The sequence below is a fragment of the Rhinolophus hipposideros genome (genome assembly GCF_964194185.1).
Source record: "Rhinolophus hipposideros genome assembly, chromosome: 14".
Classification (NCBI taxonomy): Eukaryota; Metazoa; Chordata; class Mammalia; order Chiroptera; family Rhinolophidae; genus Rhinolophus; species Rhinolophus hipposideros.
Genome location: NC_138060.1, coordinates 56,709,307 through 56,724,196, shown reverse-complemented (window position 1 = coordinate 56,724,196; position 14,890 = coordinate 56,709,307). Strand labels below are relative to the sequence as shown.

Sequence of the window (14,890 nt, the reverse complement as noted above, 5' to 3'; positions counted from 1 at the left end):
AAGACAACAACTGATATTTGCAACAACATGTATGAATTTCAAAGACCTTAGTGAAGCCACAGAAGCCCGACAAGATAATACACACTGTTTGATTCCACTTGCACAGATAAAGAATGGGCAAAACAAATCTCAGGTGACCCAAGTCAGGACCATGGTCTCCCAGGAGGGAGGTGTAAACTAGACGGGCATGAGGGGACTTCCCCGGGTGCTAGAAATGTGCGTCCCTCGTAGTGGCTTCCCATGAATGTCATGAAGCCACTTACCACGTAAGATCTGTGTGTCTGACGTTACAGCTCAGTAAGAAAAGAGTACTGTGAGAGCAGTGGAACTGACAGGCCTATCTACACATTAAGAGGGAAAGGATCAGATTTGAGCAAAGGACAGAATTACCCTCTTCCACGAGGTCCAGAGTTTCATGCTGCTCACTGGTGGGTTTCCGCTTTTCATCTTGGCCGTTGTACTCAAAACAGTCTTCTTCCCTTCCCTCATCTCTCAGGGACATTGCTAAAGTCACCCCAAAGCCAAAACATTGCCCTAGAGGGCTGTCCTTGAGGGAGCTCCTGGCTGCCTGCCTGGAGGAGCCATTGGGGCTCGAGCCCTCGGGGCCACACTAGGCCCTGGCAGGGACGGAGGTCATACCCTGGCTCAGCTGGAGTGGAGGGTGTACCCAGGGCCATGGGCCCTGCATCGTCCAGGATGACCGGAAGGGGTGGCTCTCCTGAGCTGGGAGGAGGAGTGGGGCAGGCAAAGCACCTGTCGGGAGCGGAATGCCCCGCCCAGCTGTGGGGTGACCCTGCCAGATGCTGTGGATTCAGAGGGGAGGAGGGCAGGCAGGTGCAGGACCTCAAGCAAGCTCTCTGCCTCCAGATTCTTCTCCCCACCCCTGCCCTACCCCAGAGGCAAGGAGGAATGGTACCGTCCTGGAAGTTTCATAGCAACTGCACAGAGTAATACCAACCAAGCCTTAAACAGGTACACCCGTCTAAAGGTGGGGCTCTCGTGTTGGAGGTGCCTGGTGAATGATTGCCCAATGCCCTCAGATGAAGGTTTTCCCGTGGGCTGCTTCAGAAGCGGAGACAAATCTGACTGTGACAACAGCCTGACTCAGTGCCAAACGGGGAAGAAAGTGATTAATCTGACTTCTAGCAAAAGGGAAAAAACAAATTGCAGTAACCATTACCCGCGTTAAGCTTAATTCATCCTAGTCTTTCTTTGGTAATAACGCCACTGCATATTTGCTCTTTTTCAAACTGCATTTTATAAATTCCACTCTCACCCTCCATCTGTGTAGTTATAGCCAAGTATATAACGATCTCTTCCACTGCTAGGAGAAGGGAGGAAAAAAAATCTATTGCCTACTATCTTGCAATGTTGCCTGGAAAAATAACCCACAGTTTAAGTGCGTATCTCAATACCAATTCCTCTGTATGGTTTGATTTTGCCTGTAACAGTGAAGATGGCAGGTTCTTCCATCAAACCTGCTGAAAGGTGGCCCAGAGCACTGGCGTCTCAGAGAATCACAGCACATTCTGCAATTTCAGTCCTTCAGCCACCTCGCGGCTATACAGTGGCAGGTCTCCCCGCTCCTAAAAGCCACAGCAGGAGACGTATTCCACTGCTCTGTCAATTCACCTCCTTCGTCATAAAGAATTCTGTGCTCAAGTTCAGAGACGAAGGTCTCATTCACCTTTGAATCTTTTCAGCCGAGCCGCCTGCTTAGGTAGCTAAAAACTGCTAAACTAAAAGTCTGCTAGATTGAATTGCTACCTCCATAAAAATAATCAAAGACCAGAGACGAGTGCCTCTACCCAGAAGGCCGCCAGAAGAGAATAAGGATTTTATTAAAAAATTAAAACCTAGGGAAGTATGCATGTCTACTTAATTTTTTTGGAACCTGGAAATGATTGCTACATTTTATGACGTTAAAGATGTGTTCTTTGTAAAAAGAGCTTTTAGAGATTCAGTGGTAGGGAGTTCATAATCATACTTGAAAAATCTTCATAAGTTTTTAAATAAAGATACACCTTTAGGGGGGGGACATGTTTCTTTAATCTGAGTAAATGTTATCACATGGGGTTTGTTAATTCAAGTCAAATGACAATGAGTGTAAAACCCTGGGAAGGGCGGGGAAGGGAGAATTTCCACCTGGTGCATTATTCATTCAGCACATAGCAGACTGACTGACACTGGGCTGGGCCTTCATGCATACAAATGAAAACAAAAGCTGCTTTCATATACTTGAAAATACTTTTAAGTGATTTTACTCATAACTAAATTGATTGGACTCATCTTTTATCTCAAATCTACACTCCCCTTAACGAATGGTGTCCAAGTTTGTATACGTTATATAATAAAAAAAAAATTTTAAATATATAAAAATTTAAAAAAACATTTAGGATGTGGCGTTTTGACACAAGACCACCCCCCTAGCCTCGTCATGTCATCCCATTTCTCTGGGTTTCAGCATTCAGGATACTCCCCGCCTCCTTCCTTTCCCTCCCCTCTCCTCTCCTCCTTCCAAGGGGATGTGAGGGGATTCTCAAACCTCATCCACATCTGCATTCACTTCAAAGTAAAGGCAGATACTGGCCAAGGAGCCTCTTCTGTGACAGAGCACTTTGTCCAAAAGCCAAAGCAAAACACGACCCCTAAAGACCAGTGAGAAAGCCTCGGAGTCCCTGAGCCAAGGAGAGATAGGGAAATGGACATGGAACACGGCGCTGAGGCTGGCCCGGCCCAGCCCTGGAAAAGCTGCTGGCCCCAGAGAGTCAAGTCGCAGGTGTGAGTGCCATCACAGAGGCGAGGGCCAGCCCCTGCGGCCCAAAGTAGGGAGACAGGGAGTGAGTTCATGACCCATCTCTGGGAACACCAGATGGGAAGGGCCACAGGAGGAAGGTGTCACTTGCCTCCTGCAGGGCAGAGGGATGGCGTTCTATGAGTGTCCCTCTCCAGATCTACTTAACATACCACCATGAAGTCATCTTCCCGAAGCTCTACCCTGCCCTGTGCAAAGCGTGGCTGCAAGCCACTGGGGCCACTTACATTTAAATTTAACTAAAATTCAAAGTTCAGCCACACTAGTCACATTTCGAGCACCGCATAGCCACACATGGCTAGTGGCTGCCCCACTGCATCGCACGGAACGGAACATTTCATCACAAAAAGGTCCACGGGACAGGAGCGCCCTAAAGGACACCCTTCTTTTCAAGATGTCTCTGTACACCTTGGCCTCCAGGGCGTGCATCTCCCTGCAGCCTCTGTGCCCTCCTGACCCCACCTGACCCCTGCCTCGAGTATCCCCCGTCCACTCTACCCCATGCCATCTGGAGGTGCTCCTCTCTCAATGTTCTACATGCTGCCCCCCTTACGTATGACGCCTCTGCTCACACGGAGCAGAGCGGCTGGTTATTGAGGGTCATTTCCTCCAAAGACCTCGCGTATGCTATTTTTAACAATAAATAAATAAGAGAAACACGAAGCTTTAAAAACTCGAGCTTTACTTTGTCCTTCCTGTCAGCTTTCTAGACCTCCACTTCGACATCTGAGGGAAAACATTCTCTCTACCAAACAAAGCTAGTGATAAAAACGTACGGTTACATTATACATTTACATGTAATCCCCTTTAAAAACAAAATAAAACAAAAACCACTTGAACAGCCATCAGAAGAGCACTATCTGGACAGGGAAAAGGTGGTATACCTACCACCAAAGGTATATCCCACCATACACACAAGATGAAAAAATGGGGCCTGTTTACATTGTTTGACACAGAAGGCAGGAGAATTAGAAAACCATCTCAAAAACCTAGCAACCTAGCTTTTCAATTTATGCTTAAAACACCTCTAACAAAACTTCACTCACAAGCCAGCCATCCCCAGTTTGGGGTGGCATTTCAGAGGTCACTGCAGTCAAGGCAGTAACAGCACATGTGACTGCCCTTGTGTATTGTCACGGATTTTCACTAGGGAGTAAGTAGTGTCGAAGGAACAACTTCGACAATCTACTTGAGTCTCCTCATTTATAAATCCCTACAAACTAGTAGACCACTTCCTGCCCTGACATTTGAATCTTTAATACTGTATAAGGGGGGAGATGAGGGTGGAAGACTACAAAAGAAGCTGCAGCAAGAAACAGGTGGTCTAAATACTACACCTGGGTTCTATAAACCATGCACCTTTTCCAAACTATTTTTAAAAAGAACTTAATAATTAGTACTACTGTGTTTCCGTGAAAATAAGACCTAGCCAGACAATCAGCTCCAATGCATCTTTTGGAGCAAAAATTAATATAAGACCAGGTCTTATTTTACTATGATATAAGCTCCAGTCTTATATAATGTGAGACTGGGTATCATATCATATCATATCGTATCATATCATATCATATCAGGTCTTATATAATATAAGACTGGGTCTTATATTAATTTTTGCTCCTAAAGACGCATGAGAGCTGATTGTCCGGCTAGGTCTTATTTTTGGGGAAACACGGTATTTCTGAGAAAACAAAATTAAGCCCTGGCCGAGCCCTTCACTGTTTACAAAAAGCCCTTACTTTACTGACACTCTTTACCCTCTTCAAAACGCTCTGGTCAGTGTGCTTATCCCATTTTCCAGATGGGGAAACTGGGTTGACAGAGGCTCTCCGAAGTCCCAGGAGTGGCCCAAACCACACAGCCACACAGAATGCAAAACAGACCTCAAGTGCAAACTCCAGGCCAGGGCTCTGCTATCCTACCTCTCCCTAGACTAACTACAAGAGTGTGTTATTTCTTTCACTTATGAACATACACTTGAACCCAAGCCTTTTTGAACATTAAAGAGGCCTCATCCTCTTAAAGCACTCTTTTTTTTTTTAAGTGCCCAGTGTAGCCAAGAAACAGCGTAAGATTCTGTAACAGACCTAAAGGAAGGAGTTTCCAGCACCACCCCCGTGCGTAGGGCTGGTGTCCACCGACACTCGCCCAGTTTCCCAAACACACCTGATATAAAGCATCACCAAAAGCATGTGCTCAAAATTCAGATTTTCAGAGACTCTCCTGGTCTGGAGTGGGTCTGAGAACCTGCTTTGTTACTTAACCGAGGGTTTTCCTGATCTGCCAGGTTTTAGAGATTCTGCAATTAGGGCTGGGACGCGTCCAATGCAGGTAACCATGACCGTGTTTAACACCAGAGTCTAAACAGTAAACTGCGAATTTTGCAAAGGCCTCTGTTACACTGTTTGATGGCTGACTACTTTAAATCTCTAACAATTACTTTAAGGTACTGGGAAGTCGAGCCCTCCAATGTCTTACTAATCTAAGCCCCTGCCCTTCATGCCCCTTGCTATACTCTCTGGGGCCTTATTGTCTGTTGGGCAGGTGGGGTGGAGGGATGGAGTGTAAGACTCCACAACCAAAACTGGTACGGGGGAAAGCTACACTTATCCAACATTGACTGAAGCTCCCCTAAACCTCAAAGATAACACGAGAACAGCAGCCATTTTTTAATTCTAACTTTATAAGACGGTTCCTCATTGTCCTGAAATCTACATTCCCACCCAGATTTACGTATTACTTTTTTTCAGTGCCAACCCTGCAATTTAAGTGAGTCAGTAACTCTTGACATATAGGATGATTTTACATCTTTTTCAAAACATTTGACTCATCTTTTGTTATTAGTATGGAAAGTTCCCTAGAAGTTTCCCTCATTTAAGACTCAAATTCCAAATGATAAGAGAGACAAAGCAATGCTGTGTCTTTGACTCCTGCCAGGTCTTCTCACTAGGAAGGTTAGGACTGGGAGATGAAGGACTGACTTGCAATTTTAAAGATACATAAAAATAGAGACAAATTGCATTTCTAGACTAACCCGCCGGGAAAGAACCCAACTAGTTAGAAATTTGTACACAAGTAAGACCAAAATTAGCATACACTTGAAATCCCCCCCTTTCATGGGTTTCCCAAACTAGATTATTTCTGGGCTTCCTTTCTGGGCTTTCCTTTCCATCCTTGTTTTGCTAACTATCTTTAAAATGGGATGCCAGTTGTCCCAGTAAGTTCTGTCCCGATGGCCTTTTCCCCTTCATCCAACTTGGGATGGAGAGTAAATGCCAAGTATTCTGCTCAACACACATTCAGACAATAACTACAATCAACATTTATTTACCCGTGAACAGATGAGCTACCTCTTCTTCCATTCTCTTTTTCGGAAGCAGAGAGATCTGGCTGCCTCAGGGCCAAAAGACTCAACTGAGAAACTGCTGGGTAAGAAAATCCTTCTGACAGACCTGTAGATAAGAGCAGGCCTTCTCTCGCCCTCCAGATTGATCACTACGAGTGACTGGCTTTCTTTCCACAGACAAGGGTGTAAAGAGAGCTGGACGGTGTGGCAACTGGGTCAAGATAGTAAGAAACCTTCCTCCCCTGCTGCTAGAATGGATCCGTGGGAGCCATGGCCACACCCAACTCGTCCACAGGCCAAGGCACAGGTGCTGTGTTGTAGTGTAACCAGTGCTCCCTAGTCCAGTGGTCCTTGGAGGTCCATACTTTAAAAAGTTATGGAGAGTTCAGCGAGTCACATGTCACCAAGGATACCACAAGAGGTCAACGATGGCTTCCGAAAAGGAGCACCCCTCTTATTGCCTCTTGGGGCTTGGTAACAGGATGGGAACTTGCTTTAAGAATAATATACTCAAAAGAAAAGAAGAATTCCATCATCTTTTCCCCTCGGGACCCTGGGAGCTGCCCACCATCGTCATTACTCAATATATTTAAAGACACAGACTCAACATGACACTGTCTTCATCTAATGCTGGTGGGGGGGCTCAACTGAGGAAGTTTCTTAGCACATTTAAATACCGCTCCCCCCCCCAGCCTCTTGGTTCCTCTCCTGTCGTCCACAGTCAAGGCGGAAATCAGCAGATAAGAGACAATTATGTAGCTCTTCAGCTTACTAATGAGGCCAGCTCCCAGAGTGTTACATCATTCAGGTTAGTCAAAGGTAGTCACGGTTCAAGCCATCTGAAACTCCCCATTCAATTAAAAAGCAGTTATCCTACCTATTATTAATGGCTCATGTGGGGCTGGGAACATATCATCACTGGGGAACAAGCCCCTAAAGTGTATATATCAATTGTATCCTGTTTGTGTGTTGAATGTGTAAAGGCATGTGATTCGAGGGTCATTTTAAAGAAGAAATTAAGAAAGACAGATTAAATGTGACATGCACAGTTTCGATGCCAACACCACAGGAGCCTGAGGCCACTCCCCTGTGGCCTCTCTGAGAATGGACCTCAGTGCTAGTTCCCCTGCGCCTGAAACCTGAGGCCTGTCCAGCTGCCCAAACTCCACCCAGTCTCCTCTGGAATGTGCCACACCCTCCCTGCACAAACTGAGACTGTGACAGGAGGAGACTTTTCTCCTTACCCCTCCCAACACCTCCCCACCCATCTCTGTGGGATCCCACTAGCAAAATTCATTTGAATGGCCTGCTAGGTGGGACGCTCCTTTGGCATTTTTCTCCAACCTCCCTGGGCTGCAGGTCTGGGCTCAGAAAAGGGCGGATTCTTCTAGGCCTGCTGCTGACAGTCCAGAGAGCCACCTCCTAAATACACTGCTCCCTAGCTCCACGAACAGCACAGAGGACAGCGAACACACACACACACACACACACACACACACACACACACACACACACACACACACACACACACACACACCTCACCCCAGAGAGAATTCAATCCAACAGAAGTATAACGCTGTAAGCCCAGCAAACCAACACCATCTCTCCTTCTGAGCAAAGACCTGACGACCGCAGAGTCTCCCGTGGGAACGGGCCCTGCCCACCTGCCGTCCTCCACCATGCCCTGGAAATTGTCACAGCCACGCATGTCTGCGGGTGGTGTGGGTTCCTGTGCCCCCTCCTTCTGCCCATCTCCCTGGAAAGGTTTCAGGACACCCTCCCCCGCCTCCCGGGAGACAATGCTCCTACACATCCCTGTTTTGCGGGGGGTCATAATTACCGTCTGAGCATTCTTCATAATACCAGTCTAGTTCATAATAATCCGCTTCGATAAATTTCTGCATAGTCAGTATTCTTTCAGAGGGAAGAACGCACTTCACAGCGCCATCCACGTCAAGTACAACGCTGCCATGCCTCCCTGCCCTTCCAGAACACGGGGCAGGAGAGCATCTCAAAACACACCAGAATTAATTTGAGCATTATGGATGACAGTCTGGAGCCAAAACAGAAAAGGGGCAGTGAGAGGAAAAATCCGGGGGGAAGACGGGTAGGAGGAGCAGAAAGGGAGGCAATTTGCAGAGCTATCAGAGACCCTGGCAGCCCTGCAAATAAAGCGGCCAGCAGCCCTGAATGGGAGTAGCCAGAATCGTCCTATCCAAGCTTGTGGAGGGTGACGTCAGGGACACACACCACCACCCTGAGATCTCACTCGAACCTCACCTCCTGTTCGCCGCTCATCTTTCAATCTATCAGTTGCCATAGAAACTGGCCGGCTCTGAAAAATGATGCAGAGATGGAGGCAATGTCTTCCAAGGATGCTGAGAACAGGGTCTGAGAGGTGCCACTCAGGGAGGAAGAAGGGTGCAGGCAGGTGGGGGGGCCAAGGCCTTCACACCATCATCGCCTCGCACAGATGTCAGGACAGGTTTATTTGCTGGATTCTGGGCCACTACAGAGTCCGCATTGGAAAACTGCCACCTTTTAAAATCTGCAACCATTACTTCTGGTGTTCTTTCCTCAACCTGATTTAAAACATTAAACGTCTTTTCTTAAAATTTTTAACCCCCGCCCCCCCAAAAAAATTTGTTTTTTGACCACCACCCAAAAGAAATGTAAATTACCTAGGAACCGTTTTCATTTAGACACGGTCCTGCTCTCTGCTCATGCCTTTGCTCAAACTTCTGGAAAAAACAGCCTGCAACATGCAAATAGAGCAGAGCGCCATTACAAAGGGGCCCGTACAATGAACTATACTGTTTGATGGACACGCACATGTGTCATCAAAGTATGAAAATACACACCAGGAGGAAACGGTCCACCTGTAGGAAGGTGGTTGCCTCCGGGGAAGGATGGAGGGAACAGGGCTTTGAAATGGTCCTTACAAATGTATCTGTAATGTTTTATTTCCTTTAAAGAAAAAACGGAGTTAACAGTTAGTAGCTCTAAGTGTTTGGCATGTTGAAAGTATCTCAGAAATATGAGCTACCGAATAATCAGGCAGGTTTTAGACTTCCTGTGGGTTGAAATCCGTCCCCTACAGCAGGATTCCTGAAGCTCGGCACGACCGACATCTGGGGACACATCATTGTTTATGGTGGGGGTGTCCTGGGCATTGTCAGATGTTGAGCAGCACCCCTGGCTCTACCCACGTAGATGCCAGAAGTACCACCCTCTCTCCCTGAAGATGTGACAACCAACCAGATGCTGCCCAATGTCCCCAGGGGGCAAAACTCTCTGGGTTGAACACCGCTGCCCTAGAACAAAACTACCAGAGAACCCCACTGGCCCGTTGGCTGAGTACTGTAACTGGGAGTCACTGTCAAGGGCAGCAGTGGGGCCTTGGTTCAGTTTCCCCCTTAACTTTCTACCAAGACTGCATCATTTTCAAATGAGTACCAATGAAAGGTCCCTTTACCACTACTGGGAGGGCATGCTTCTTCCCTTCCACAGTGACCAAACAGGGATGGGTTCCCTTTATTCTTTCAGGGGCATACAATGCCCCAATTAATAAACTTGTAGCAGGAAAAGGCATCCCTCTAGGCAGGGCTGACGGCTGCCCTGTGAAGCACCGGGAGCTCTTGTTGACATGCAAATTCTGATGCAGCAGGTCGCTGGGTGGGGGGTGGGGGACAGGGGGGTGGGGGTAGGGCAAGACGCTGCATTCCTAACAAGCTCCCACACGACTGCAATGCTGCTGGTCCCCAGTCCCTACTTTGAATGGCAAGGCTCTTCAGTAGAATGGATGGACGGATGCTGTGGTGAGGGAGAGATTACAGAGGATGTGTATATATTTATATGTCTGTGTGTGTTGGTAGAACATTAAGAGGAAAACTATGTACATATACACACGCACACATGCATACCATATACATATGGTGTGTATGTATATATAAAATCTATACTATATATAAATCTATCTCAACTTTCCTAAATCATTGGAGGCAGAGGAACCCTTAATGCTGTTATAATGTCCCCAAAGCTAGCATTCTATCCCCTCACCTCTCAGCTCCAGGGTACCCTCTCCTCACTTTAGGGCCCTGGGACTCTTGCCCAAGCTATGTCTGCACACCAGGGCAGAGTGCTACAAGCAGACCTTCCCACTTGCCACGGGGCTGACGAAACCCATTCGGCCCAGCCTTACACTTTGAGAGCAGGTCCTGCCCCTTTGTGGAATGCGGGATTCCTGCCCCTCTGGTACCACCCAATAGCAGAACCTCGTCAAGTCTCAGAGAGAAAAGGAAAGTTAAAAGCCGCTGGTGATGAATCTTTGCTCAAGTTGTAAACAGGCTTTTGGGAAAGTTCAGAAAATGTAGGAGGCAAGGGAATGGTCGACTGTCCCTGGCTGTCCCCTACACCCTGGAGGACCTGTGCCCCTCTGGCCTCTCTTCTTCCTCCAAGGTATTCCAAACCTAGCGCCAAATTTTTCCTGGTCAATCAAAGTAGAGTTTAGACTCCATTGCCTCCCTCTCTGACCCTAACTTAAGATACACATTTAAAATTTTCAGGGACATCTGCCTATTTAAAGTCAGCAGACAATGATTTTAATTCCTGCTATAACTGCCCCCGTTATCTGAACACATGTCATCTCTCCCTTTGGTCCTTTATCACGCCTCTCTCTTTGGCAATGATGGCACCTGTAAATAACCCCACTGCAGACCACGGAGCGGCCCTCTCAGATGTCATACCTCGTGACAGGTGGGCAGAGCCTGGAGTCCCAAGGTCTGTCCAGGTTTTATTCCTTTAAAGTCCCTTAAGGTATTTCTAAAAAGGATTGTAGACCTCATAAATAAACCAGTCAATAGTCAACAGATGTGTCAAAAACCAGCATGTTCAACAGGTTCAATCCAGAATGTCTGGTGGGCTGGGGGGGGGGGGGATCTAATATGAATTTGCAAATTGAAATCGCAATAAAGGGACAGAAAATGAAAACCCACAAAGCGTCACAGAAAGTTGGGTGAGGCCAGAAATGCCTTAGACAAAGTGTGGCACATTTACCTCACTGTGCTATGAATTTGTTTGAATAATCTATTCATACTAAATCACCATAAAATCAAAAAATAGTAGATGGATGGATGGATGAAAGAATGGATGGACACAGTAATGTCAGGCAATTTAATTTCATAGTTAAGAGCATGAGCTTTTGGTATCAGATGGCCCGAGGTTTGGTCCAGGCTCCTCATTCGCCATCTCTGTGACCTCCTTAGACACCTGAGTCTTATCTACACAAATGGAGTGATTGCACAACACTCTGGATAGACAGTCTTATCTACACAAATGGAGTGATTGCACAACCCTCCGGATAAACAGGGCAAGGCTTTAATTAATGAATGCACGGCAGAGCACTTAGCACAGTGCCTGGGACAAAGTGAGTCTGCAATAAATGTTAGTTGGAATCATCTCTATCACTCTAATCCTTTAAAATAGGAAATAAGCCAGTATGAGCTATTAAAAAGAGAGTAAAATTTTCTAAGCTATAATTAGGGAAATGAGGTAGAAACATCATTTATGATCTTTTCCCAGCATAATTGATTCAACGGCACTAAGTTCACAGGACTGAGCAGGAGTGACAGTGGGTGGGGGTGGGGAGGGAGGCCACATTTCTTCACAGTAATGCATTACCAAACCCAACTTACATCAAGTCCAAAGATGGCACAATCCAATTTACTTTTTAAGAAAATGGGAAAGGAAGAAAACAGAGAGTGTTAAATAAGCACAAACAGTGTCCTTTATGGGTGAATTTTATAGGCTTTGAGAAGTTTCAAAGTGAACATCTACACCCAAACTTCCCTTTATAGGCTCAGAAGGATAGTCATACATCAGCTCTGCAGAGATGGTTCTGAGATGAAAATCCAGGCCTACCTGCTTTCCGAGTCATACTTTCTTCCAACTGCCTCCTCAGGGTTACTGCCCTCCCTTGGCCCAGGCTTATTGCCACTGAAAAGGCAGCTCCCCCTGCCCACACATGGTCCTGGGCTCCCCATCACTTCCCCATCCTTCAGAGCTAGGAATATAGACAAGGTCCCAGGAGCAGCTTCAGAAAAGCCTGACTGCCACCTGCCAGCCACCTCCCACTCACGCTCATCTTCACCCAACACCATTTAGGAAATGCTGGCTACATACCAGGCATTCAGCTTTTCCCGTCTCACTTCTCAGACCCCAGTTACCTAATTACTTCCCCTCTGCCAACCCAACCTGTATCTATAAGGAAAGAGGCTCAGAAGGTTTAAGTGGCTCGTCCAGGATTGCTCAGCAAACACCAAGAAAATCTGGATAGAAACCAGGCACGGTCCCCTCCAAAGACTTTCCCACTCCATCAATAATTGAGAAAACATCCAAGGGTTATTTACAAATGAAATTTGAAAGGAAAAAAAAAATGAAAGGATACGATTAAAGGAGATTAAAAAAACCTCAAGCTGGGAGCATCTCACAGAGAAAACAAAAAGGTGTTTTTAACAAAAAAAATAAAAAATAATCAGGAAAGTAAGAGTTCAATAGAAAATATCAATGTGATTTGGTGATAGTCAAAAGAAATGTTATTTCCAGCTCTGTCAAGAAAGTGGCCCAACAAGGACACCGGCGCCCCCATCACCAACCAGCATGATTCTGGTGCCCAGGTTTGAAATAAACCTTAACAGGCTCCATGGAGAGCTGCTGACTCCATGTGTGAAGGCAGGAAAAATCAAGATGGACCTACAACACCAGCTTGCAAGAAAGCAAAGTCACTCCAAATGGTCTGGGGCAGAAATGAGGAGGCATAGAAACCACCTCAAAAGGACGATCACTGGCCAGACTGTGACAATTTGAACATCAGAAAGAAAATACAGTTCACAATAGTTAAAAGGAACAAGCTGAGTCTGTAAAGGCCACGATATCAATGAATATTAAAACAAAGGGGGCAACCAAGTAAACCAGGCAACTGGTATATAAAGGAAAGGAAACTATAATAGGAAGACATTTTTAATTCATTTTAAGAAGTAGGGAAAGGTCGGTGTGTATGATTGTTCTGTCTGTGCCACTGTATCTTTTCTAGAGTCTTGTGTGAAGATTTCTCTAAATAGGGTGGAGACAAATAAGCCAACCAAATATGGAAGAAGGAGGCAGGTAAGAGAACAGAAAGGCCTGATGGGTGGTCACAAACTACACCCAGGTAGGAGGGGGATGCGCCCAGAAGCTGCAAGGTAAGCTGTGTGTTCTCTTTTGCAAGCATTTCAGAGAATCTGATAGATTTGGTCTGCAGTGCTTAGGGGAATCTAATTAAATCCATTTACAATCAAATCTGAATGTTTAAAAGAATTTAATAAGATTTCTGTTTCAAATTATTACTTATGTGAGCCTATGAATTAAATATTCATATACATATATATGCAATTTTATGTATATGTATAACAATTTTCAGTAGATTGTTATCAAATACAGTTGGAAGGTGAGTAGACACTAACAACTGAGGATTGAAATACAAATGATGCAGTTATATGAGTTCGGCCCAAAGCATCTCAGACGTGACAGATGTCGCCACATGCCACGTTCCTCTGGCCCGCAGTGATCAGTGCAGGCCACGCAAGGCCACAGCACTGCCCAATGAACAAACGGGTTGGTCTAAGGATGGCTCCCTGTGCTTCTCCCTCTTGCTTGAAGCAGAACCACTCAACGGCCCCAACCCCCTCTGGAACAGACTCCTAGTCTCCAGAGCTTTCTTCCCTTCAGGAAATAGTATCGCCGACCTTCCATATGCGCCTGGGGACAGACAGCCAGGAGCCTAAGACAGAGAGGAAGGCCCAAAAGGGCCCTAACCAGACAGCGCTGGTGGGGCTCTCTGACCACACGGCCTTACCGGCAGGCCTTCCCTCTACTTGCTATAGAAACTTAGCTAACAGGAGGCTTCTGCAGAGTTCTCTTTCTGATTTTTCTTGTTTAAAACATTGCCACTGCCAGTCATGGAGCTGTGGTGGCAGAAGGCAGGCTGCTAAGGAACAGCTTGCTGTCAACTACCCCCTCCCAAAGCATCTCCACCTCATTTCAGGCACAGGAAAAGCAGGCACCCATCCCACCTCCAGGGGGGAGAAAATGGGGGGCAGAACAAAGCCTGGCTTTTCGAGGAGACATCCAAAAGCAGGCAGACGGCATTCAGCAGAGCACCCCAGAGCCAAAGTACACCCCAGCCTTGATGCAGTTGCTAAAATCACCTGTATATCTGAGAGGGAAGGAGAGAAGAAGCAGGATTCGGATGATGTGTTGTACAGTTATAAGTTGCCTTCCTGTGGCCTGGGAGGGCTGCATGGGGCATCTCACTCCTGGGAACAGTGGGTCATGCAGCAGACGTCACAGGCTTCAAAACACACCAGCAGCTAAAATGGTCCCCGATTCTGCACCTGCTGTAATTCTGAACTGCTGTGGCCTGAGCCCATCACCCAGGAGGAATGGATGAGGAATGGCAAGCTGAGCCATCATGTCAATCACCCACCTGAGTCCGTTCCAGCTTTGTCTTAGACATGCTGGATTGACATGAAAAGGAGAACGGTCAATCTGTACAGAACGGCTTGCCAAGCATTTTTGTTTTTAAAAGAAAAAGAAAAGCTACTCAACGTTGGTATCTGGTTTGATGAGAAAGAGTGAAAGCTGCCAGGTGGCAAGTGACAAAGTAGGCCTTGGGGACCATGTGGGTGGATCTGCCC

General features: G+C 46.5%; 1 protein-coding gene across 14 annotated transcripts in view; it reads right to left on the bottom strand.

Moving 5' to 3' along the window:
• Window positions 1–14,890, bottom strand: part of TRAK1 (trafficking kinesin protein 1) — a gene marked incomplete at its 5' end in the record, with an annotated part of 168,484 nt that overhangs the window by 56,290 nt on the left and 97,304 nt on the right. For 3 of the 14 annotated variants that reach the window (XM_081073099.1, XM_081073103.1, XM_081073104.1), the window contains one exon: window positions 7,999–8,199. The exons of 8 other annotated variants lie outside the window; for them this stretch is intronic. In XM_081073099.1, the coding sequence (XP_080929225.1) occupies window positions 7,999–8,062 (64 nt within the window). Of the gene's footprint in view, window positions 1–390; window positions 694–7,998; window positions 8,207–14,890 lie in introns of those variants that run through there. 3 more of the 14 variants (XM_081073093.1, XM_081073100.1, XM_081073105.1) reach the window with 2 other exon arrangements.